The sequence below is a fragment of the Naegleria lovaniensis genome (assembly GCF_003324165.1).
Source record: "Naegleria lovaniensis strain ATCC 30569 chromosome Unknown tig065, whole genome shotgun sequence".
Lineage (NCBI taxonomy): Eukaryota > Heterolobosea > Eutetramitea > Acrasida > Naegleriidae > Naegleria > Naegleria lovaniensis.
Genome location: NW_025407887.1, coordinates 1 through 24,173, shown reverse-complemented (window position 1 = coordinate 24,173; position 24,173 = coordinate 1). Strand labels below are relative to the sequence as shown.

General features: G+C 36.9%; 13 protein-coding genes across 13 annotated transcripts; 4 read left to right on the top strand and 9 right to left on the bottom strand.

Annotated features, from left to right (window-relative positions):
- Window positions 1-57: 57 nt before the first annotated feature.
- Window positions 58-1,821, top strand: C9374_013075 (uncharacterized protein; the record flags this gene model as incomplete). The annotated part of the gene is made up of 1 exon (XM_044688911.1): window positions 58-1,821. One exon carries the CDS (start codon window positions 58-60, stop codon window positions 1,819-1,821), a length of 1,764 nt encoding a protein of 587 aa, XP_044542043.1.
- Window positions 1,822-1,976: 155 nt separating this feature from the next.
- On the top strand, window positions 1,977-2,522 carry C9374_013074 (uncharacterized protein; the record flags this gene model as incomplete). Its single annotated transcript, XM_044688910.1, has 1 exon — window positions 1,977-2,522. The coding sequence occupies one exon, from the start codon at window positions 1,977-1,979 to the stop codon at window positions 2,520-2,522; it is 546 nt and encodes a 181-aa protein (XP_044542042.1).
- Window positions 2,523-2,579: 57 nt separating this feature from the next.
- Window positions 2,580-3,809, bottom strand: C9374_013073 (uncharacterized protein; the record flags this gene model as incomplete). The annotated part of the gene is made up of 1 exon (XM_044688909.1): window positions 2,580-3,809. One exon carries the CDS (start codon window positions 3,807-3,809, stop codon window positions 2,580-2,582), a length of 1,230 nt encoding a protein of 409 aa, XP_044542041.1.
- A 194-nt stretch (window positions 3,810-4,003) lies between these two features.
- Window positions 4,004-4,340, bottom strand: C9374_013072 (uncharacterized protein; the record flags this gene model as incomplete). The annotated part of the gene is made up of 2 exons (XM_044688908.1): window positions 4,004-4,276; window positions 4,332-4,340. The coding sequence occupies 2 exons, from the start codon at window positions 4,338-4,340 to the stop codon at window positions 4,004-4,006; spliced, it is 282 nt and encodes a 93-aa protein (XP_044542040.1).
- A 1,486-nt stretch (window positions 4,341-5,826) lies between these two features.
- Window positions 5,827-6,495, bottom strand: C9374_013071 (uncharacterized protein; the record flags this gene model as incomplete). Its single annotated transcript, XM_044688907.1, has 2 exons — window positions 5,827-6,194; window positions 6,261-6,495. The coding sequence occupies 2 exons, from the start codon at window positions 6,493-6,495 to the stop codon at window positions 5,827-5,829; spliced, it is 603 nt and encodes a 200-aa protein (XP_044542039.1).
- Window positions 6,496-6,708: 213 nt separating this feature from the next.
- Window positions 6,709-7,851, top strand: C9374_013070 (uncharacterized protein; the record flags this gene model as incomplete). The annotated part of the gene is made up of 1 exon (XM_044688906.1): window positions 6,709-7,851. One exon carries the CDS (start codon window positions 6,709-6,711, stop codon window positions 7,849-7,851), a length of 1,143 nt encoding a protein of 380 aa, XP_044542038.1.
- Window positions 7,852-8,373: 522 nt separating this feature from the next.
- Window positions 8,374-11,858, bottom strand: C9374_013069 (uncharacterized protein; the record flags this gene model as incomplete). Its single annotated transcript, XM_044688905.1, has 4 exons — window positions 8,374-9,406; window positions 9,498-9,633; window positions 9,698-10,453; window positions 10,568-11,858. 4 exons carry the CDS (start codon window positions 11,856-11,858, stop codon window positions 8,374-8,376), a joined length of 3,216 nt encoding a protein of 1,071 aa, XP_044542037.1.
- A 346-nt stretch (window positions 11,859-12,204) lies between these two features.
- Window positions 12,205-14,154, bottom strand: C9374_013068 (uncharacterized protein; the record flags this gene model as incomplete). The annotated part of the gene is made up of 3 exons (XM_044688904.1): window positions 12,205-13,036; window positions 13,145-13,458; window positions 13,561-14,154. The coding sequence occupies 3 exons, from the start codon at window positions 14,152-14,154 to the stop codon at window positions 12,205-12,207; spliced, it is 1,740 nt and encodes a 579-aa protein (XP_044542036.1).
- A 413-nt stretch (window positions 14,155-14,567) lies between these two features.
- On the bottom strand, window positions 14,568-15,110 carry C9374_013067 (uncharacterized protein; the record flags this gene model as incomplete). The annotated part of the gene is made up of 1 exon (XM_044688902.1): window positions 14,568-15,110. The coding sequence occupies one exon, from the start codon at window positions 15,108-15,110 to the stop codon at window positions 14,568-14,570; it is 543 nt and encodes a 180-aa protein (XP_044542035.1).
- Window positions 15,111-15,583: 473 nt separating this feature from the next.
- On the bottom strand, window positions 15,584-18,367 carry C9374_013066 (uncharacterized protein; the record flags this gene model as incomplete). The annotated part of the gene is made up of 2 exons (XM_044688901.1): window positions 15,584-17,777; window positions 17,832-18,367. 2 exons carry the CDS (start codon window positions 18,365-18,367, stop codon window positions 15,584-15,586), a joined length of 2,730 nt encoding a protein of 909 aa, XP_044542034.1.
- Window positions 18,368-19,493: 1,126 nt separating this feature from the next.
- C9374_013065 (uncharacterized protein) lies at window positions 19,494-20,300 on the bottom strand (the record flags this gene model as incomplete). The annotated part of the gene is made up of 1 exon (XM_044688900.1): window positions 19,494-20,300. The coding sequence occupies one exon, from the start codon at window positions 20,298-20,300 to the stop codon at window positions 19,494-19,496; it is 807 nt and encodes a 268-aa protein (XP_044542033.1).
- Window positions 20,301-20,525: 225 nt separating this feature from the next.
- Window positions 20,526-22,553, top strand: C9374_013064 (uncharacterized protein; the record flags this gene model as incomplete). The annotated part of the gene is made up of 1 exon (XM_044688899.1): window positions 20,526-22,553. The coding sequence occupies one exon, from the start codon at window positions 20,526-20,528 to the stop codon at window positions 22,551-22,553; it is 2,028 nt and encodes a 675-aa protein (XP_044542032.1).
- Window positions 22,554-23,367: 814 nt separating this feature from the next.
- On the bottom strand, window positions 23,368-24,173 carry C9374_013063 (uncharacterized protein; the record flags this gene model as incomplete). Its single annotated transcript, XM_044688898.1, has 2 exons — window positions 23,368-23,898; window positions 24,000-24,094. Coding segments are annotated over 2 exons (626 nt in total), but the record flags the coding sequence as incomplete, so codon positions are not given.

Genomic DNA, 24,173 nt, shown 5'->3' with positions numbered 1-24,173 from the left:
ATGAAAAAAATTCTCAAGTTTGCAGTAACAAGTTCTCTCTCTGAAAATTGTCTCAAAATGGTTTTGAATCTAATTCGAGAAGCCATTCAACTCATTCATGAGAGTGATAAACAAGAACTTTCAGATAAGCTGACATTAACAGGGTTCTATAAGTATTTCCTTTTGTCTTCAAAGACAAAGAAAATTCCAATGTGCACTGATTGTCAGACGTATCAAAAAAATCCAGACCAAAAATCCTGTCCTAAATGTGGGAAATTATGGAAAGATATCAAAACTCATTGCTTTTTACGCCCATTAAAATTCCAATTCGAGGAAAGGATATTCAGAGAGCCACAATTTTTGGATCAATTTAAACTTGATAATCGTGATCCCCAACTTATCCAAGATCGCTGTGACGGAGACATCTACAAAAACATTCACAAAAAATTCGTAGATGCAGGAGGAAAAACTATGACGTTATTTGGTGACGGTGTTGCTCCGTTTAAATCTAGTCAGCAAAGCTTTTACGAATTCTCTATCACATTCAATGAGATGAAATCAAATGTAAGAAAGAAGCGCAAGAATAACTTTTTGTGGCTACTATTTCCTAACAAACCATCTCAAGAAGAAATCAATTTGTGTTTGAAAATCATGATGGATGATTTGAATGTGTTCAATGATCAATTTAAACAAATATCATTGAGATTAGAAAGAGTAATTGCTGACTTACCTGCAAGGTCTAAAATTCTCTTATTTCAAAAATCAGGGTATTATTTTTGCCATTTATGCAAGATTCGAGGGGAACCTGTTCAGTTATCAGGAGGAACTACTCAAGTTAGATATCCACTTAGGAGAGACATTTCTAGCAATCAACGAATTGTTTTTGGTTTGAGAGATCGACATTTTTGGAATAATGTTTCGGGAAAAGAGTTGTCATGGGGTGTTCGTAGATATTCTCCAATATTAGACCAGAGTTGGAAACCAACTCCCACTACAATATGCTCCTATGATTCAATGCATAACTTGTATGAAAGAATTATGCGTGACATGATGGAGATGATTCCACTTCAATATTGGGACGAGTTCGACAAGGAATATCTCAAGCAAAAATTTCCTTCGTTCTTACATAGACACCCGAGATCAGTTTCCAAAAATTTAGTACACCTTAAGGCAATGGAGATATATATGATTATTCACTATTATCTAGATCTACTTCAGGATGTTAAGAATTTCAGTATGATTGAGTTGAAGTATAAAATTATTAAGAGAATGGTTGTTGTAATTGACAAGTTAACAGATGCCATTAATATAGCTGATTTGAATTCAATTAATGAGGAATTAAGAGGTATTTTGGAGGATTATCAAGAGATGGTGGGCATTGCAAAGGCTACAATGAACTTCCATGTAGCTAGTGATATGGTGCGAAATGCAAGCCTATATGGTCCATTGGCACATAATACAGCCTTTGTTGGGGAAAATCTAAACTTCACATTGACCAAGCCGTTCATTTCATCAAATTCTGCAAGGTATTCTATTATGTTTTTTGATATGGCGCAGTTATGCGATATATTTGGTTTAAGTGAACTCAAACCTTCGGAATGTGTGTGTGGTCATTTCGTATTGAAGAAAGAGAGAGATGTTGTGGCTGATACTTCTTGTACTCCTGCAAAATACTTCAAGATCAAATCATTCACGGATTCCACAGTGACTTTGCAGAATTTGTCAGACAGGTCTGTGATTGAAGTGTCCTACAAAGAGCCTCTGGTTCCTTGTGTTACTGTTACTAGAAAGGGGAAGAGTTATTTCATTCCGATGCACAAGAACGTAAATCAATATATTTAATGAAGCCGTGATGAAAAATAAACCTTGCTTTGTTTCGAAATTTTTTTTTTTGCAGGTGCGCAATTTTTGCGTTGTTTTTTTAACGCAAAAGCGTCAACTTTGCGAAGAGGGTTGCGGGTCCATGAGAAGCGGGATCTTTGACGAACAAAAAAAAAATGCATCAACGCCTGTCACTTGCCGTTCTCTTGATCCTCTCATTATTGAGCTCCCTTGCTCTTTCCCAACCCAATTTCCCACCTGAATTTTCCACTCTCGTCTATCAAAACGAAGGTGGTTTTGTCGATTCCAATTCTGCCAAAATTGCCTTCATTCGTATCAGCAACTCGTGGAAAATCAAATCCGAACGTCTCGAAGTTCAATTTTTCAATGAACCTCTCCAAATTCAACTTCACAATGGAAACACTCAATTCATCTTTTATCCACACAACAAGACATGCACTGTGACTGAATTGGGATTTCCTCCACTCCCTCCTGATTGGCTTCTTAACTCCACATTTATTGGATACGAAACTGTCAATAATGTACCATGTAGAAAATGGAAACGTTTGACATCTACCTATTGGGAAAGTGCTGCGAGTGGAGAGCCAGTTCGTGTGAATGAATCGGATTTCTTTGTGTGGAATTATGTCTCTGGAACTTTCAAGGCAGGTCCACAAGATCCCTCGGGTTTCATTGTTCCATCGTATTGTTTAAAGAAGTAAAACATCAAGCGTTTGTTTCAATTACATCTTTTTGGAGTTTTTTATATTGTTCTCCATTCATGTCATGATTAATTTTCGGTGTGCAATAGTTTCTCCAAATTCGTTGAACTCTTCCAAAGTGACCCATAAATCATGATTTTGTGAGCATCTAGCAATGGCAAGTGCTCCCATCCATACAGAATAGTTTCTCTCTTGAGGTGCATTCACATGAACATTCATGTCCGTAGGAACCAAAGAATTCAACTCGTTTCTCAATCGAGTGTCAATTCCTGTAAACATGGTATTTCCTCCTGAAAGGACAATATTCGAATACAATGTGGATCTAAGATCGACGTGACATTGTTGAACGCATTGATAGATCATTTCGTGTAATCCTTGTGTTGGAATGGATGTTTTGGAACAAACCTGTTGTGGTTGAAAAATTATTTCACACGCTTGAAATTTCATTCGTGAATCTAAAAGAATTTCATTCCCGTCTGGTAATTGATATTTTTCACGACAATTTGACAATTCTTGTTGTTTCAATGCCAATTCGCTTTCATAATCTTGTGAAATATAAAAACCAAAATTTTCCTTCATTTTGGCCAACCATTGATCTTTCAGAAAGGAACATTTCGGCATCCATTCCTCACTTGTTGCTTTCAAACATTCGGTAAAGAGTCCTTCCAAATGTTCATTCATCACTCTTCCTCCAATGGATTCAGTTTTCACAACGGCATGAGACAAGACCACTCCTTCATGGATGGGAATGACACATGTCATGTCATGTCCACTGCTCACTTCCAATCCACTGTTACTTCCAGATCGCAATAAGGAACATAAGGCCTTATTGGCAAGATAGAATTTTGGAACCAAAAAGCTTTCGAACATGAGATTCAAGATTTTCTTCTTTTCCAAAATTGGTAAACATGAATGTGTCATGATGCAAGGATGATCTTCGGATAAAATTCTCAATTCCGATTCATAGATGAAATGTAACAAGTGTTCAAAATCTTCCCAATGCTGAACTTGTCCATGTTGAATGGGATAATGAAAGAAATTGTTTGGAATGGTACCATTGACTTTCTGTTTTAGGAATTTACCAATTTCATAATCTCCAATCTTTATCAACGATCGTTCTGAGGTGGATTCGAACGTCTTTGAAATTTCATTATTATTTTTATCATGATCATGAGGAGGATACAACAGAACATTCCGAAAAACACTTCGGGGAATGAATTCACGATGATCAACTCCACATTGAACGTGATAACTGCCAATATCCAAGACACATGAAAGAGCTTGCATTTTTTTTTGTGTTGTTGATGGAGAGAGATGTGTTGGAAAGTTCATCCTTAATCATGATTGGTTCATGGTTTATTGAAACCATTCGGCATTCTATTGATCCAATATGTTTTCATTTAATGATTTCGCTTTTCCAAGATTTCAAAAAGTTTTCATCCTTAATCATGATTGGTTCATGGTTTATTGTTTAATATATATTAAATGTCAGGTGTCAATTTAGCAGCTCCTGTATTTCGTTTGAACATGAAAATTCCCCATACCACGCTCCATATCCACCCCACTAATAAAAACGAAGTGAAGAATTGCAACAACCCAAATATGATACTGTATTTCTTCTTTTTTTTGGACACACAAGCAGCAACAAGAGTTCCAATTCCAGGAAATATAATATTGAGTATAAGAATGGTAATATGCCAATTGCCGTCCAGTTTCGGAATGTATTTGAGAATGGCTTTTAATATGGAGGATGTCTTGTGAACATGATGTCAATGAACTTGTTGAAAGAAAATATATTGAAATACTCACTGCTGACATATGACGGTGTTAAAGGTTTTTTTTTTGAGACAATTGTGTCCTTGGAGATGACGAGATTGTCTTGGTTTGGATGAATGAGATACCAAAATGAAAAAACGGCAATTTGACATTCGACATTTTCGTAATAACGTTGTTTCATCTAATTTTCTTGTCTTTGGAGCTACAGTTCCCAGTCCTGTTTTGAGAAGTTAGGTCCATTAGAATTAATGTAATTCAATTCTACCTCTCTGAATTAACTTTTAGATGAAACTGAAAACAAATGCCTTCATAGAAGATCAATTTCAGACCAAATTGTCAACAATTTAAATTATTTGAAAAGTGGCAGAAGTTCTGGAAGTGTTTTGATGGTTAATCCCAAACTCCCAATCAAAGTTCTCACTGTGAAAAAGTAGTTACTTTTTTGAAATCATCAAAATCTCAACTACATTTCGTTCTTTTGTATTTAAAATTTTTTCCTATTAATCCAATAGTATTTCACAACAACAACAACTTTTTGAAATAAAAATTAATATACACCCTTAATAAAGTTCTCACAAATTATCTGAATGAAAAACACACGTTATCTCATGATAATGATTTCCATGTTGTCTTATATTTGCATAATCTGCCAAACATTTAAAACAAAATTCATATCCACATCGACAAGTCATGTGATCACATCCTTGATTCTTTTCAATGGCATGTCCACAACGAGGACATTGTTTGAAATTTTCCTGAATCCATTGTTGATCTTGTTGTGTTTGAAATCTCTCTTCGAATTGTTGACATGTATATCCGTCATGCCACACTGTTCGATGTTGTAAGTACAGAGAGACAATGTTGGCAGTTCATTCGCATAGTTCCGTAAAGAGTTGTGACACTTCGAGTGTCGTGGGGATGATTACATAGAGGACAGGAAAAGAGAAATTCAGCATCATTCAAGGCATGATTGAGAATGGCAAGTCTATTTCTATTTTCTAAAAAAGTATTTAAAACTTGTTGAGGAAGTTTTTACGGACAAGTTCCTTGATTTCAATATATCGAAAATTGACTCGACAAAGTGGACATGGGACATCAGAGAGTCCTTCTTGTATTCGATGTTCAATATGTTGAATTAATCAACCTTCACAAATGGCTTTGGTATGACAGATGCAATTTTTGAAATTGACAGCCGTGAATGGAATTCTTGTTTCCAAACAAATAGGACAGTCCTCTTCTTCTTGGTATTCAATATACTCATCTACATGTGTCGTTGAGGAAGATTCATACATTGTGGAATGTCTTCGATGGTCAATTGAAGAAGAATTTCCATTTGTGTTAAAACTCAAACTGGGACGATAATTATGAGAACTGCTAGAATTGTTGTTACTTGCAATGAGAGTTTCAAACATTTGTTTTCTATTCCTAACAGAATCAACATTTCTGCTATTTGAACTTGTTGATACTTGATGATGAATTCCTTGTTGTGTGGAATTGTCACCTCTACTCTCTCGAGCTCTTCTATTTGTTAAGGATGTCTATTACTACGATTCGTGTTGCTAGTATTCGACGATTGCGAGCCACTTGCATTGTTATTTCTTTGAATATTTTCAAATACTGCTCTAGCTCTTCGGAATGGTGAATCCTCATCTGTTTGTGTCATTGATTGTGTAGCACCATGTTGAGAAGTGTTGTAAGCAGAAGTGGATGTTGAGGATGTGTTGGTATTAGTAGTATTAGTAGTATTCGAGCTAGTAGTGGAATTTCTCAAAGAAGCCAAAGATGTGACACTTCTTCCAACAGGTTGCTGCGACGTTTGCGAAAGCGTTCTTGTCTCCGCAGAGGATTGTTGCGGTGATGTTGATTTGACACTCTGTTGGATGTGACACTCATTGACTGAGGTTTTACATTCTCTTGAGTTTCATTCTGACTATTTGATGCTGAAGAAAATGTCATCAATACTTTCATTTCGGAATTGGAATTCCAATTTCATTCCGGACAATCTTTCGGAAGAGAGAATTCTTTCAAGCAAGGAAGGGATAGTTGCTTGATCATTCTCGTAAATTCCAAGAAAATTTGCTAGAGTGGGAGGTAGCTCGAGTTTGGATCTTGGTGTTGATGATGAGTCAAAGTCGAAAGAAAGAGAAATGGTATTACTGCTGTTGTCAACGTGTTGGCGACTCTGACGTGTTGACATTTTTTTTGAAAAGTGAAATGGAAAATTAAATTACAAATTCGAGGATTATTTTCAGAACATGATCCATATATTTATCTCATTACTGGTCCATAAAGTATTGAAAAATTCTTTTATTTTCCTAAAAGTTTTTTTATTTCAACAACAGTAGCGTTTCTCATCAAATACATCAATTTCACATCTGCATTTTCGAGAAAATAAAAAAAACAAAAAAAAATGAAACTACCAACAGAATCATCACACGGGATGGCAACTCTCAATAATAATCAACCCATTCCTCCGTATCTTCAATGTGGTATTTGTCACAATGCTTTGGATGATCCTATCATTCACATAGAATGTCAATTGTTATTTTGTCAAAAATGTGCAAATAATTCAACAGCCAAGTGTCCGCAATGTCAAACTCAATTCACAGAATCATCACTCTCTAAAACTGTTCCACGTTTCGTTACAGATGCTTTACAACAAGTTACAATTCCATGTACAAATTGTCAACAAATGGTTTTGAGAATTCAAATGCAACAACATTTACAAAATTGTGAAATTCCATGTCGTTTGGGATGTGGATGTCGAGTCTCTCCACAACATCAGCAACAGCACGAAAAGGAATTTTGTACAATGTTTCAAGTGAAATGTTCGGATTCAAATGAATGGTGTGATTGGAAAGGTCCAAGAGGTGAATTGAAAGTTCATGAAAATTCATGTGTTTTCTTGAATCAGAAAGAAATGGTTTCAAAATTTAAAGAAAAATTAAATGAACAAACAAAAGAAATGGAAAAGAAAATGACCATGCTTTTACAGGAAATTGAATTTAGAAATTCGAAAAATATGTTTGATCTATGTATGGAAATCAATAAGGAATGGATTTCCAATTTGAAACTATACAAGATATATTTGGATAATTACAAATACGATGATACTGGAATATTGCATTATTTCAACGAATGTGAATTTGTTGAATGCACTGTGAATTGCTGTCACATTTTTCACACATGCATTTTTAAGAATTGTCAACAAGTCCATTGTCAGAGCGCGAACGAATGCACGTTTGAGAATTGTGAAGAATTGAAATTTGACACTTTGACCAATGTCACGATCAAGAATACAGAAAAATTAAGAATTTTAGAAGTACAATATGTCACACTCGAACAACTCATTCTCCTTTCTGAACAAATGAAAGATCAACATTTAGAATTGAATGGCGTTAAGGGAACTTTTTGTGAAAAACCAGGATGGTTGGAACAAGTTGCAAAATATCCAAAAAAATTAACATTCTCAAGCATGACTTTTCAAAATGTGACACACGAATCATCATCCACTCCAAAGAATGTAGAGTTTACAAATTGTCGCTTTATCTAAGACAAGGAAGAGAATCATTGGTTTGTGAAAACAACAATGAGAGATGTTTTAAAGTTTTGTTTTAAATAAATTTAATTTGAATATCTTGCAATTCAGCACAACTTCCTGCACTTGATAATTTTGCAAATCTAAATAACTTGCACATAAATTCTTTCAATTGCTTACTCTCCTCTATCACATTTATACAACAAGGAATAATAACCTCCACTTGATATTGAATGGACGGTATAAAGTATCACTGGTATTCAGAGGTGATAGAATATTCTTATGTCTTTTAACATCAATTCCACAAATAAATACACCAAAATGAAAAAACGGCAATTTGACCTCCGACATTTTCGTTATAACGTTGCTTCATCTAATTTTCTTGTCTTTGGAGCTACAGTTCCCAGTCCTGTTTTGAGAAGTCGTGTGAATTGTCCATTTGAATTAAGGTAATTCTATCATCATATTTCCCAACGCTTGTTTATTTTGAAGTCATGACCTTAATACACAGCACATACATATTCATTAACATCAATGTTAATTCAACTTGCTGTCACGTCTATAATAATATTCAGAAACAGCCATATCGTCCATCATAATCTCCTGAGAAGCAGCTACAAGACTTGCTTGATTGATCGTTGTTGTTGAAGATGCAGAAGCAGCCTTTCCTTGCTTTGAGCGTCTCCATGAGCGATACATTAATATCAAAATGATACTTCCTATTAACACACTCACATAAACAGCAATACCTCCAACAATGCTCAAAGTGGTCACTAGCGGCACTGAAGGTGCTGTCTCAATATCCACGTTACCTTTTTGTGGTTGGGTTGGATCTACTGATAATTGATAAATGCATTCAGTCGAGTCCAGTAATTCCCAGTCTCCTTTTCGATAAGTGGCCAACAATGAGAAGTCTTGTTTAGTATTGGCAGTAATTCCATAATTCACAATTTGCATGCTCAACATTTGATACTCTGCTGCAGCTGCAGAATTGGAAATTCCGCTCACACTTACTCGTTCCACATTATTCTTATCATCTGCATATTCTGTAGCGCCATTTGCCAAGATTAATTGCAAATTAGAACTCTCCTTGGTATTTACATTCCATGTATATTGATTCACAATAAGATCCAAATCATGAATAAGTTTAGGTTCGACGGCAATACTCGATGGCATGTCGTACCAAGCCAATGTTGCCTTAAATGCTGAAGGACTCTTTACCGTCTTTTTCATTCTCAAACACACACGCAAGACTTCTGAAGAGGATGTAAAACCGGCTTCCCATATTTTCATGTCTAATGCATTGCCATTAGAGTCTTTCAAAAGGTTTCCAAGTTGGACCTTGCCGAAACCATCATAAAAGTTTGGAGAGCCATATGCTTGTTGAATATTCTTTCGATTATTTTCATTGCTAGAAACGGCAACGCTTCCTGTGAGTGGTGTAGCACTGTGAATAAGAGCTGCTTTCAACAGGGTGCCTTTTGGAGTGGACAGTTGTGCGTACTTTTGGAAATATTCACGCAAGAGGCTGACAGCACCAGCTGTTAATGGAGTTGCCATTGAGGTGCCACTGCGGTGTTGAATGATCCAAACCAAAGAATTTTTGATTGATATCCACATGATTTTGTTCACAATTACTGGTTTGAGAATTTTCAACATACCTCATTAACAACAAGGCAGCACTGTTGCCAAGTTGTGGTGTTTGTGTACCACATTGTTTTGTGGTTAGAGAACCATCAGAGTGAGTGGAAATAACTGTGTGACCAACAGCCACAACATCTGGTTTGATTCTTCCACCTTATTCATTCATAGGGGAATGATTGAAGTTTCTGTCAGTTTTAAAAACAAATTTGATACTTACCACACGCAGGGCCTCTGCTACTGAAATACGCCAAATTATTTTCATTATAAATCGAGGGTTGTGACGAATATAATTGTGCAATGGTATTGGGACAGCAATATTCCCTCACTGCTTGATAGTTTGAACCTGAATAGGCACAACATTGCGCAGTGCTAGTGAATGGTAAACCTGCATCTTGCATCTTTTTCACAAAATCTTGATAATTTATACCATCTACGAAACCTGCATTACTGGTATGGTGAGCACCAACAGAGATGGTATTTTTCGAAACTGCTGGATAACCGGTGTTACCAAACTCAGATAGGTATCCTGAATTTCCTTGAGAAAACAAAATGACAGCATCTTTTCGCTCCCACAAGAATTTGTCAATGGCTTGACATTGACTGCTGTAAACATTACAAATATTACAACATGTTGAAGTGCCAAAGAGTGCCTTACAATCTGCATTCGTGACAGAGCTACCAGCGGCATAGGTTCCAACAGCTCGTGTCAATTGACAGTTGGAGCAGTCATAATTGCATGACACGAAACTATCGGGTCCACAACCCCAAGAATTGGAGAAGATGCGAACTCCATTGTCATAGGGCAGTTGGAAGATTGGGGTAACAGGATTTGGAATTGAAAGACCACCATTTCCTGCTTGAATGTCTGTGAACCAAATCTTACTTCCTGGAGCCATGCCATGATATCTGTTCAAAGATGCGTTTAGACTTTGATTCTCAATGGATCCCACAATGGCGCCACAAACATGTGTACCTTTTTGTAGTGTACATTTGTCATGCAAATTTAAAACAATAACAATTGCACATTGAGGAAGTATTCAAGTGACACCAAAGTTAAGATGTCAACATTCCATGTGATAGCACTTACCATGACCATCAATACCATCCATATTATCTCCATTCTTACTTGAGTAGTAAACAACCTTTCTTCGATTCATGTCCAAAACGTTCACTGTTGGAGTAGTCTTGGAATCATAGAAAAAGCAATTGTCATGATCAAGGCCAGAATCTGAAACAGCCACGACTTGATTAGTACCATAAATTCCCATGTCATAGAATGGTGTCGATGAAGTGGTGGATGATGCACTGGTCGAACTTGCTTGTTGCATGAGTGCACTCGCATAACGATTGTGGAGAGTCATTTCTAATTTTCTCTCAATGAAATGAACATGTGGATGGGACAACAATATCTCACCAATTTGGGCAGCTTTGAGAGGTGAGAAACTCATTTCACATTCATTCGCATGATGGAGAATGATGCTTGTAAATTCTTGATCTTTCCTAAACTTGGATTCGAGTATGGAATTGAGAGAGGAGACGACTTGTTGCAATTCTTCGTGCTCTTTTCCTGCTTGAATGGCCTCCAAGGATGGAATCAGTGAAATGACAATATCCAACATTGATGAAGTCGATTCTGCCATCAATCTCTCCGAATGGGCAGAAGCCTTATTCAATTGTTCACGAGATTTTTCTTCCAAGAATTGAAAATTGAGGGTACTCTTAAATTTCGTCTCGTATTCACCAATCCATTCGAAGAGAGAAGGATTCTCTCGATTCGCTTGATCCAATTCGCTTGCTTTAGCCACTACGGATACGACATTATTCGCGAGAACGTTATTGGAACGCATCCATTTGGTCATGAGCCCTGATGAAGAAAGACTTTGGCGCCGTACGGAAGCTTCATCATGGCTTGAAGATGAAGAACCTCGTGATGAAATATCAACGACCTCATCGTGATGAATAGACTTGGGGCTAGCAAATTTAACAATAAATTGATATTTGGGTTCTTCCATCGCGATGTGGTTGTTGTTGTTATTATCAACAGTGGTAGTCATGGGGCGGAAATTGATTAAGGCATCCATCTTCTTTCGATTCGCCATGGAAAGTAAATTATTTCCCTCATTAAGCACAAAGGGAGCAGTAGCAGCAACGGCTTGTCCATGCTCATCCTCCGAACTCAATGAGCTTGCTCTGAAATGAATCACAGATGATGATGGTTTCTTTTTCAAGGGCAATGAGGAAGCACAGGTCGGAATGATTAAGGCAGCACTCGTCAAGCACACGCACAACACCAGCGCTACCAGGAAGGAACGTAACACTCCTCTGCGGTCAGATATAGATTCCAGTGCAAAAGATGATTGTTCTCTCGAGAGGGTCATGATGATTCTGTAACAAAACGATGATCGTCGTACTATGCTTTCGAGAGACACGGTCAAGTTCAACAATTTTTTTCGGATGAAGTACGCGTGTTTCTTTTTTGGGGTAAGGTACAAATGAGAGTGTGTTGTCTCGTTCGAGGGTGTTTCCTCATGTTCACAATAAAGGCTTATCAGAGTGAGAGAGGGGTCAATTCGTTCTTTAGAAACGAATGTTGTGTCATCCTTAATGGAATGAATAATAATGAAAAAAAATTATGAGTTGAAAATGATGAGAAATGCATCCTATTTCATTCAGGGACCTTGTTGTTCTACGTAATGAATAGAGTGTTAATGGTGAGCATGAAGATTATTGACCTTCTTCCAAATGTGTGACCAAATCTCGGAATGAAATATACGTCGAGAAAATGGTTGCAAACACACCAAAAACAATCAATACAATATCTTTTGCCTTAATGCTCCAATCAATATGTTTCCACATGACCTTCAAGTGAATAGCGCAAGGCATGACCAAAGCTAATGTGGTACCTCCAAATCCACCAATTAATCCTAAAAAGTCTCCAAAAGAAGGAATGAACGCAGAGAAAAACACTGTGGCCATAATCATCATGAATCGTATAAAATTTTCTAGATGGAATGTTGGAGATATACAAGCTTTCATGAGTAAGTGAAATGCTGACTTGTTAGCTTTGACTTTAGATGTGGTTGTGGAATCGAACAGAGAGTTCAATTGCTTCTCATCACTGATGCTGCTCTCACTTTTTGAATTATTGATTGAATTATGACCAGATTTTGTGGGTTGACTCAGTAGCACATGTTGTTCTTCTTGTCGTTCTTGTGCCACTTCTAATTCTGTTGTTGTTGTTTTCTTGTGAATTTTGTGTCGTATCCATGTTGCAATGGATGTTGTTGCAGAATCCATCATTTGAGAAATTGGAAACAGCTGAATAGGGTATGTGAAAAGGAGTGCAATAATGAGGAATATCTTAATGATGAGTGGCAATGCTCCATCTGCAGGCAGGTTGAACGTTATCAAGCTGTTCACACCCATACCATATGCCAAATATCCAACAATTCCCAATAAAATCATGGAGGCACAAATAATGATCATTCCAACAAAGAGTAACATGGGATATGCTTTCTTGTCTCTCATGTTGCTTTCAATAGGAAGAACTAGACCACTGTTCATAATCATGATGCAAAAAGTGTATGGTTGTTTCCGAAATGTTTCAAATCATGTTGTTTCAAAAATCAAATTCGAAAAAATACTCAAATAGAGTAATACTTACACTCCCTCGAATGCAAATAAACAAATACCAAAGAAGGTGGCAAATTGTTCAAAATTGTAGGGTCTCAAATTTCGATACAGTCCTGGAAATGGCTCTGAAGCAAGTTTGTCAAAGGCAAAATACAACACAATTCCCACTCCTAGAATAATCATAATTTCAGAGATGATACTAACTGGAGAAAGATATTTCAAATTACGAATGCAACAGAATGGGAAGACGGCAACTCCAGTTATGAAAATGAAGAGCGCTTTCCAACCCAAGGTCGTTGGTGTTCCAAAGATATTCATTAAATTGGAGGAAATAAAGGTTAGATACTGTGTATGCAATATTTGAAATTTTTAGAAAAATGCACAATTAAAGATTTGAAAAATAATCACAAGGCATGTTAAAAGTAAACATGTCATCAATACACTTACTGCACAACAAAATCCCAATTGTGTAACAAATAAAAAGAAGGTAATAACCACAGTTGCAGTTCGGCCAAAAGCTGCATACCCGATATCGTTAAATGTAATAATTTCTTTCTCTTCTACTGTGGGTGGTGTATTGCTTGTTGACAATGGTATCGAGGGAGTTGGTGATGATTGTGAAATTGAAATTTCATCCTCTACGACAATGCCATTTTCATCCTTTTTCTTTCGTTTCTTTTTCAGCATGTTGTTGAGATACCTCTTACTATCGACCAACAAAATTGTACAATGCACCACAATCAACATGATAATAACAATACTAAAAAGACCGAGCCAATATCCAGCGCATTTAAAAGCATATGGCATTCCCAAAATACCAGATCCGATATTTGCCTTTATGATATTGATGAGAGCAGATGCATTGCTAGAGAGATGTTTTTCCTCTTCCAATGTTTCCATCTTTGGATTCACGGGAATATTTTCATCATCAGCATCGTTGAATATGTTTTCAGCAATTGTCGGAGAAGATTCTTCTTGCCGAGAATTTTCATCATCATCATGACGACGATGATACGAATGGTTCGTAGCCGCGTTTTGCATTTTTTTTGATTTTTTTGAAAATGTTTGGAAATTACAATCTTTCAACATTTCGCATTTCTCTTTTATTCTATGAAGTTGGCAATTGAAATGTGTTTATCAAGTGGTTTCAATGCCTTGCCAGTGTTCGTTTCTTGTGCACACAAAAATCTGTGCCTTCATAATAGATCAATTATTCTTAAAATGACACTTGACACTCTAAACACTTTTCAAGAATTGTGAAAATACCACAATCCAACACGATCTTGCATGTAAACATTTGTTATTGGTTCATTGTTAAAAGGTTTGAAGAGCATTGAGAATAGTTTTTCAAGAAAGATGTGCATCCACGAAAAAACACATTAAGGAAATTTTCAATGAACGAGAATTCACATACATGTTGGTGTGTCTGTCTCCTTATTATCATCAGTCTCTTTCTAAACATGCCTTTCATCATGACTTGTTCTTCGTTCGTAATAAACGACAGCATTGGTTGCATCTTGCATATTTGAAAAGTTTTCATCATCATGACCCTCATGAGGGTTCACATTATTTTGGACAATCTCTTCTTGTTGCGTGTCAGTAGTACCAGTCGTGTTATTGTTATTATGATTCTTTCTAAACATCCATTTTGCAAAATCACATCCATCGTGTGAATTGGCAACTGTGAAATGAGCCAAATAGGCCGAGATGGGAATGACACAAAAGATGAATACAAGACCACACGGTACGAGGATGAGAGGAACAATACACGAAGGAGTATTGCAGGAGAGAGCTGTTGAAGAGGTCGAGTTGTTGTTGTTGTTGTCATTGTTAAAATTCGTGATGGAATGAATGATCATCAAAGATGAAGCATAGGAATTTGGAGAATTTTCGAACTGGTTGTTGAGAAGAGGATGATGAGAATGATGGATTTGCCGTTGTTGTGGTTCCGAAGAGGATCGTAAAGTGAATCCGTGCATGAATGGACAACAGGACATGATGACCATCATGATCAGTGTCGTTATCATGATCAGACAACCATGTGAATGAACATGGCAAGAATTTGAAAAGGTCAGAATCCTGCAGCAACGACGATTCATGAACTGTTTCATTCTTTTTGATTCTAGAACAACGCGTCGGAGCCAGCAAGTTGATCACAAATTGTGCACTCGCGAGTGTGAAAACCTCCGCTGCACTCATAATTGCGACACGTGCGGAGAGATTCAATATGGAACAATCACCCTCAGAGGTCGTGGTCTTGAAACATTTTGTGAAAACCATCCTTCCTCATGTAGTCCCAGAAATCTTCTCATTCCTCTTGCACTGGACAAGGTTTTAATAACCTTAAACGGATTCATCAAAAATTTTATGAAGAATTGAGTTAGTAGTGACCTTTACCCGCTGTCATAATGTCAAGTCGAGAATAGAGTTTCAAAGTCTTTTCCAATATGAATCGTTCTCATTCAACTCTCTAAGACTTTGATAATTCCAAAGCTTGCTTCACATAAGGCATCAATAAAAATGGATGTGTCAATGCCATGTCATAGTCAGCCTCAATAAATTCCCATTTCGTTTTCGGAGATGCATAATATTCAAACAAGTCTCCATGTAATTCTCTAAATAATTGAGCATATAATGAAACATGTTCTTTCCAATGTTGACACAACACTTCATCATGAGTTTCATTCCTTGTTGCGAAATTGTTCATCATCAAAATTCTATTTTCTTCACAAGTTCCATTCATGAGAAATCGAGAGGTCAAAATGAGAAAAGGAATTGGAGCATGATGTCGAACGACTCGTGTGGCATTGACAGGGTGTGGAGTTTCATTTCGTGTATCGAAAAATTTGTCACTCGTCCTTAATTGTTTCATGAATTCAAACACGAGAGGCATTTGTGACATTTCACTCCAAACAGCATCAATAAAATTCGTGAGACGTAACACGGACGCGTATTGAACGGTGATGTTCGAGTTGGGTTTAAATTCTGGAAATGACAAGACATATGATTTCACTCCTCCTAAATAATACCGTTCCAAGAGTTCTTCATGCTTTGAGTGCAATGGTTTCAAAACTCCTGGAAAGAGTGTCAAACCAAGAGCCGATTGAAATCTCAATGTGTTCAATTGATTTAGAAATTCTTCTTTTTTCTGTTTCAATCTTTCTTGTTGGTTATAAATTTTCAAAATTCCGACTCGTTCTTCGAGTCTCTCATGAGCTGGATGTAACAATATGACAGCTCGTAACAATTTGGGATAATACTGTAATAGAGTTCGAGAGGTAAAGGTAGCACTCGAATGTGAAATCATGACCACAGTTTGCCCCAAAAATGTTTCACGCATTAAGGCAGCCACTTCGGCAGCTGTTTCATTTCCTAAATTTCGAGGAAATGGACCCGAATATGAAAATCCATAACCTGCCCGTTCTAGTACACAGACTCTCATGCCGTTTGTAGCTAAAAGTTCAACGAATGGTTGGAAATAACATTTGGGACATGCAATTCCAACATCAGCATCGAGTAGTATGATATCGTCACTCGCTTTCGGTCCTTCACAATACAAATGAAGTTGAAAACGAGAACTTTTTGGAGGTTTGATGGTCACCATTTGTGCAGCTCCTCCGCTTAAATCAATGTACGAAAGAGTTTTAGCTGTGAACACTGCTTGAATCGTGACCAGAATGAAAATACTTCCAATGACGAGCCACATTCCGAAAAGTAAACCAATTTTCGATAAAAATTTCACACAAGTCCACCAATCCCATTTCACAAACAGCAAGCGACGTTTCACCAATTTCTTTTGAGTATACTCATGATCGTGTCGTGCCAATATAAATTCATGCCATGAAATGAAAAAGTAAGCCATTAAGGAAGCTAAAAAACAAAACGCAAACCATCCCGACACTCGATCATTTCCTAAAAAGGCGTCACAGACATAAATCATTACAATTAATATCAAACAAGCTGAGCACGTGATTAATGTTAAAATGAACCAAATCAATTTCCATTCATAATACATTAAGGGAGAATAATATTTAGGGTGATGTTTGTGATGAAATTGTTGACGACGTAATTGTTGTTGTTGTTGTTGTGGTGAAATTTGAATCTGTGGTTGAGATGTAGTTGAATTCTGATCAGGAAATGGAGAATTTAATACTCCTCTCTCTTGTTGTGTCAATGGTTGTTGAGGTTGTGGTTCATGTCGAAGAAAAGAAGGTCCTCCTCCTGTTGTTGTTCGTTGAGTCTGTAACATTTTCCTCTCACTCTGTTCCATTCGTTTCAAGTACTTGTTTCGACAACACACAAAAAAACAATACAACATGAAATAATCTCCAAAGGAATCCCAAATAAAAAGTGCATTCAATATCATGAATATCAAGCTTAACCACAAGACATTAAGGGAATTTCCTCCTGCAAAAAATCCCTTATTTTGTAAACTGTGAACAAGAGCCACGATGAATAAAATCAAATACACAATTTCCATATAAAGTAAAATTAAAGTGGAGACTTTAAAGAGTCCGTGAATGCATTTAAACCATATAGAACCAGAAATTTTGTGTTTTCTGTGTGAAATATGTCCTCTTCCACTACTGTAATGAGAAGGTGCGGAATGCAATATTCTCGCAATTTTAGAAAATCTTGGAAGCACTTGATCTTGAGAAGATTCCCTTAATAATTATTTTAGAAAATGGTATCATTCTAATCATGAAAATAGCACTTACCATCCCACTGTTTTTTTTGGAATTTTTGTGGTTTGTGTTGTCATTGGTGGTGAAGCGAAATGATTTTCAGCGACTAATGATGAAGAAGAAGGACGTGAAGGAGTTTTCTTAAATACCTTTAAAAATCGATCTTTCCATGATAACGATTCTTCCGTCGTTCTCATGGTTCGTTGCTGTGGAGTTGGTTGTGGTTCTTGTTGTTGAATTTCATATTCTTCCAATGCTGGTGTTTCCATTTCTTCTTCAAAATGAATGACATTTGGAGTGTGACCATCTTCCAACACATGAATTCCATCCGTGTCATTGTCTGACTTTGCCATTTGCAAATCCGTTTTTTCAAAATTTAAATTTTCAGGATCAATTCGAAATGGATTTTCATGATCACTGGAAAACATTTCATCTTGTTGATGTTCATGAAATTGAGGAAGATTTTCTTCCATTGAACGATTCCCTCGATCGTGTGAGAGAGAATGTCGATCAAGTTGTTGTTCGGAAGTGTGAAAATTTTGAGGTGTGGATGACAATGATGAGGACATACCTTTTAGCACCTTACACCTTACACTTTAGTGCCGTTTGCAATGGCAGGTAGTCCCAAAAAGGAGATACAAATAGCACTTAACACTGGAGTGCCAAATGCAAACAGCACCTGACACTTGAGTGCCGAGTGTCATCAGCACCTGTATATTTTTTAATTTATTTACTTTAAATATTATTTTGAAATTACAAACCTCTTCACGGTTGTGAGCAACGGGCCTCAAAATTCTCTTCACTACACAATCATCATCGAGTATAGGAAACAGCATCACGAACGCAATTTTTGGACAATTCGTCTGACAACGACAATACCAAATGATCATCTACGAAATTTAGTTTATGGAGGGAAGAATAGACTCACGCTCATTTTCTAAGGTGAAGCGTTGTGAGGCAGTGGTTCAAATAATGTTCCACCGTTCAGCACCTGTTTTCTGAGTTGATGTTGCGCCATACAACACGGCGTTGAAAGAGATTGAGATGAAGTTGTCGAACAGGATGTCAGAGCTTGCTGAATGAACTTGAGAGACGATTTATGTTGAGGAAAAACACTTGCAGTACAGGAAAACATTTTCATTTGGTTCAACAGGGGAGTGAAACTTGCCAGCTTTTCTTCATAGTGACATGTACTTTTGTTCAATTGTTACAAAAACGGTGAGAAGAACAAGAGAATGGTGCTCAACACTGTTGTTGGCTGATGTAATCGAATTTGAGTGATTTGGGAATGACGGTAACAGCAAAAGTCAAGCTGAAGCAATCAGAAGGGTACAATTAAGGGAACTGGAATCACTTTTTGTTTCGTAGTCATACTTCTTAACGGCTGAGTCTATCATCGTGAATGAAAGGAACATATCATCTTTTGTGCCTCCTAACTCCTTTCATACGAAGGTCCAAGCTAACATACGTAAGGAAAGTAGATGCATGAGATTAAATCATGCCTTTTTTTTGTTTGATAGATTCGTTATTGACCTTTTTATATGAACACGAAGTAGAATGGTTAGGTTCACAAACTAGTACCTCCATTTCAATCAACATCCATTTCGCACCTTACACTCAAGTGTCAAATACAAATAGCACCTTACACTCAAGTGTCAAATACAAATCACACTTCATTCATTTGGCACTCAAGTGTCAAATGCAAACAGCACTGACACTAAGTGTAAGGTGTAAGGTGCCAAAATATAACAACTCCAAAATGACTCCATTATCTCCTGTACATTGAATTTTCAATACAATATTTTGAGCAAACACTGTTAACAATCCTCCCAAACAATCTGAAAATGCTTGAGGAATTTCGTCATCTTTCTTAATATAATAATACAAGCCTCCACCCGATTGACTGAGCGCAACCAAACAATTCGATGAATGTTCTTCACCAAATCCAAAAGTAAATAATGAACTTGAACTCTTTACAATACACTTCTCAACCATTTGTACCAATTTCTCTTGTGCCATAATTCCCTTTGTTGGCAAACCATCCGTAAAGAGTAAAATAGATGAAATGGTTGCCTTTTGTGATCGTTGGGACATGATATCAAAGGCTTCCAACAAGGCACCAGAAATATTCGTACATGAACCAGCCTTGATGGATGCAACGGCATGTTGAGCCAAAGTCTTTCCAGCCTTATCCATCTGTGTGAGTTGCAAACAAGTATTTACATGGCTATCAAATTCAATAACACAAATCCGATCGTGAGGTTTCATTTGATCAATCATGAATCGGAGAGAGGTTTTCACGAGTTCTAATTTTGATCCTTCCATAGATCCACTCTTATCAATCACGCAACAGAGATCAATGGGAGCCCGTGATTGAAATTCTTGGCTTTCAAAGGCTGGAGCGCTAATACTGGCCATTCCGATCATACTGGCACCTGGATCTGAGAATTTTACTTGATCATATTCAAGCTTACAGACGAGAGAAAGAGGTGGAATGTACATGATGAAATTGGTTAGGTATTGAATGAAATTGATTAATCAATGAATGTGTGATGATTTTGAATTTTTTTTTAGACTTTTTCTTTGAATGTGAATTCATAAACATGAAACGTGTGAAGAGGGAACCAACGAGGGGGAACTTGGAACAAGTGGTTGTGGATGGAGGTCAACGTTCTCAAATGAGAAAGGGTGAAGAAAACAGTTTTCATTGTAAACCACGAGAAAAAAATGTCCAAACGTTCAAACTGTGAATTTCGTCATGATTCAAGAACTGAGTACGACGAGGATTCATCACACGATCATTTAGAAGAACATCCTAATGATGAGAATTTTGAAATCTCTCGTGAAAAGAAGAAGAGATTGATTCATCATTCAGAACCACAGGATTCAATCATCACTCCGATCGATCAAAATGTAGTTACTTCCTGGGATGATGCCAACGGACAATTATTTGTTCAATTGCCTTGCGAAATTATGTTCAATATTTATAAATTTTTATCAGTGCAAGATCGTGCTGTGAAAGGCTTGCTCTATATTTCGAAAAATATTACACTCCAAATGTTGAATATAAATTCTATTATGAGTGAAGACGATTTAGATAGCGATGAAACTCTACGTGATGAAAGAATTTCATGTGATTCTTGTGAATATTATCGATTAATGGTGTTTTTACATCATAGAAAAGTCATTGAAGATATTACAGATTATGCCACGAATAGAATTATTTATTTAAAGTGTTACGAAAATTTCAATACGACATATAACAATGTGACCAACGAATGGCATCGATTGAAGTATAGTGAAAAGGTTCGAGAGTTAGGGAAAGAAAAGAGCATGTTTCGTTATTTGATTCAGAACGAGCCAGGACTGTACAGCTCTTCCCAAATTAGATTCAAGTTGATTAAGGCCATTCGTACCATGAACAACCTATTTCCAGGATGGCTTACCACGTATTTACAATGTGATGTGACAGGTGATCAAAAATTAGATGAGATCATGCAATCGAATATCAATTTAAGAAATTTACGAAACGTTCTTGCGTGTAGTCGGAGAGTGGCAATTCCAGTGGTTTCACTTGATTCCTCACTCGACGAAGATGTGCGTCTAGAAAAAACAAAGCGTGAGGTAATAGAAATACTCTTCGAGAAGCAAATAAGAAAAAGAGCAAAAAAACAAAGAAATTGGAAACATGTATTGACTCTTTTCTTAAAAACTCGAACAGTTAAAACACAAGTCAAAGAAAAGTTACGCACTCTTGCCAAGAAAGTGTTGAACGCTGAACTGTTCACTGGTGTGAAAGGAAGAGGAGCTGTACATTGGGATAGATCGTTAACAAAGCACAACATTGATTTAAATTCGAAAGAGATTGTCGAAAAACAATTTAACTTTCCAAAGGACTTCAAAGAAACGGTTGAGAAAGTCATCCAATTATTGAACACACTAGACAGCAAATCGAGACATTTCTTTATGTTTCGACGAGATTATGCCATTGGAAAAAATAGACATGCTAGCCAATGTCATCGATATTTACAACAAAATGCTGGACGTAACCATACTGTAAAGTCAGTATCGAATGGTTTTGTATCTCTTTATCCAAGGTTAATTTATCTTGTCAAGACCATATTTGCGAACTCGGAATATCAATCACCCTTCTACAAACAAATATCCATGACCACCACACGTAGCAATGGTCGACATTTCAGATCATGCATGAACTCATCTTTGGAACAACAAACGTTTTCTGAAGTTTGGAATATGGACATCATACACCCCAACTCGATGATGGACTTTCTGAATGACTTGACTGAATTTTTTGTGAACCATTGGAAGGAATTTTGTTCTGAAATATATTCCAGTGGAGTGCTAACACAAGTCATAGATACAGATCGATTTGTGGTGGATTTTTTCGTGGATGGTTCCTTCACATGTTTCAGAAACATCTTTCTCATTCATCAATGCTCATGGGAGGAACATTTAAAATTTTTCCAGAAATTAATTCTCTCAAAATATCATTCAGAATTTGACAAATATGGAAAGGTACTTGTAGAGATTATTGACAATGAAAACGACAATAACACTACGAGAGAGCTAATTCAAACTCTAAAAACAATACCATCACCAAGAAGGAAATATACTAGTGGAAAATTACGAATTTTTGACAAGTATTATCATGTCAAAGAAGATTCAAGCGAAGATTACTTTCCTCCGATATTTCATCGTCGTGGACGTGGTCGTGGAAGAGGTGGATATTACTAGTAGTACTTGGAAGTAACTCTGTTCTTATCAATGTGGACATTAATTTAATATGAATTTCAAGCTAAGTGGATAGATGAAGGAGAATGATCGATGGTTCATTAATTCTTCGTAATAATCTTTGGGCCAATGGGAAATGCCAATTTCTTCTTTCAATTCATAGAAACGCCTTTTCACGGTGGAGACACTGCATCCTAGTAAGAGGGATGCATGTTGTTGAGTGTGACGGAGAACGGAGAGGAGTTCTTGTTTTGAGATGGAAGAAGAGGATCTTTTTCTTTTGGTTGTTTTGAAACAGTGAACAGAAAATTGTGTTTGCCTTCGCTTTGGAACGCCCAAGGATGGTCGAGAGCGAACGAGTTTTGGATGGGCAGATGTGTTTGATGGTTTGTTGGATGTGGTGTTACGCTTGATAATTGAGCTGGACGTGCAAAAGGACTCTGCGGTTCTGGGAGGCGCTTGTGTTGTGACGTGGTGCTGTATAATTGGATTTGAAAGGATTGGCCTGTATGGATGAGTAATGCATTCAGTGAAAGGTGCTGCACTCGTGAGTGACATGATTGAGATGCACAAAGGTTCTTTTTCGACTTTGTTTTATTGGAAAAGAGATAAGCATATTTTGGAAAATAAAATATTGAAATTAAAAGTTCTTATGTCTGATTATCGCGCCATGGCACCTGGAACGACAGATCGAGATGGACATGCCACATCTCTACAGGCATTTTGTCATCTTTGTATTCATGTCTCGTTTTGACATTTAATAAATAAAAGTTTATAAATTGTCAATTCGTACTTCCACTTTTGTAATTTCACTCGTTTACTTTCTTGCACGTTGTTGCAAGAATTCAATAACAGCACGAGTTGGTCTTCCAGTATAACCGACCTTGGTCTTGGTGACAGCAGCAATATCAAGGTGAGCCCATTGTTTCACCTTAGAGAAGTCAACAAATTCACTAAGGAAGGTAGCAGCTGTGCAAGAACCTCCTGGTCTACCACCAATATTGTTATAATCGGATACATCTGATTTCATTTGTTCCAAATAATCTTCTCTAAAGATTGGTAATCTCCACAAATAATCGCTGGTTTGGAAGCTTGCCTTTTCCAATTCCTCGACCAATGGCGTTGAATTACTGAAAACTGCTGCAGTCACATGGCTGAGTGCAATAATGACAGCACCTGTTAAGGTTGCCATGTCAATGAGAGTTTGTGGCTTTTTATCGCTCAAATAGCACAAACCATCAGCTAAAATTAAACGGCCTTCAGCATCAGTATTGTCAACCTCAATGGTCTTACCGTTCATGGCAGTGACGACATCACCAGGTTTGGTTGCGATTCCACTTGGCATGTTCTGTTATAATGTCAGAACGATGTACACAATGCGAAAGTGTGTTTCATTGTAACAAGACAGTCATCATAACAAATGATTCATATGAAAAAAAAACAACTCACCTCACAGAGCATTGCAACAGTAATAATATTGAGTGGAAGATCCAATTCCAAAGCTGCCAAAGTAGAGCAGATGGCACATGATGAACCACCCATGTCTATGATAATTCATCATCAATAATTCATTGGAAAAATTTCACAACATTATGTGTCATAAACGAGAAAAATTTTGTACAC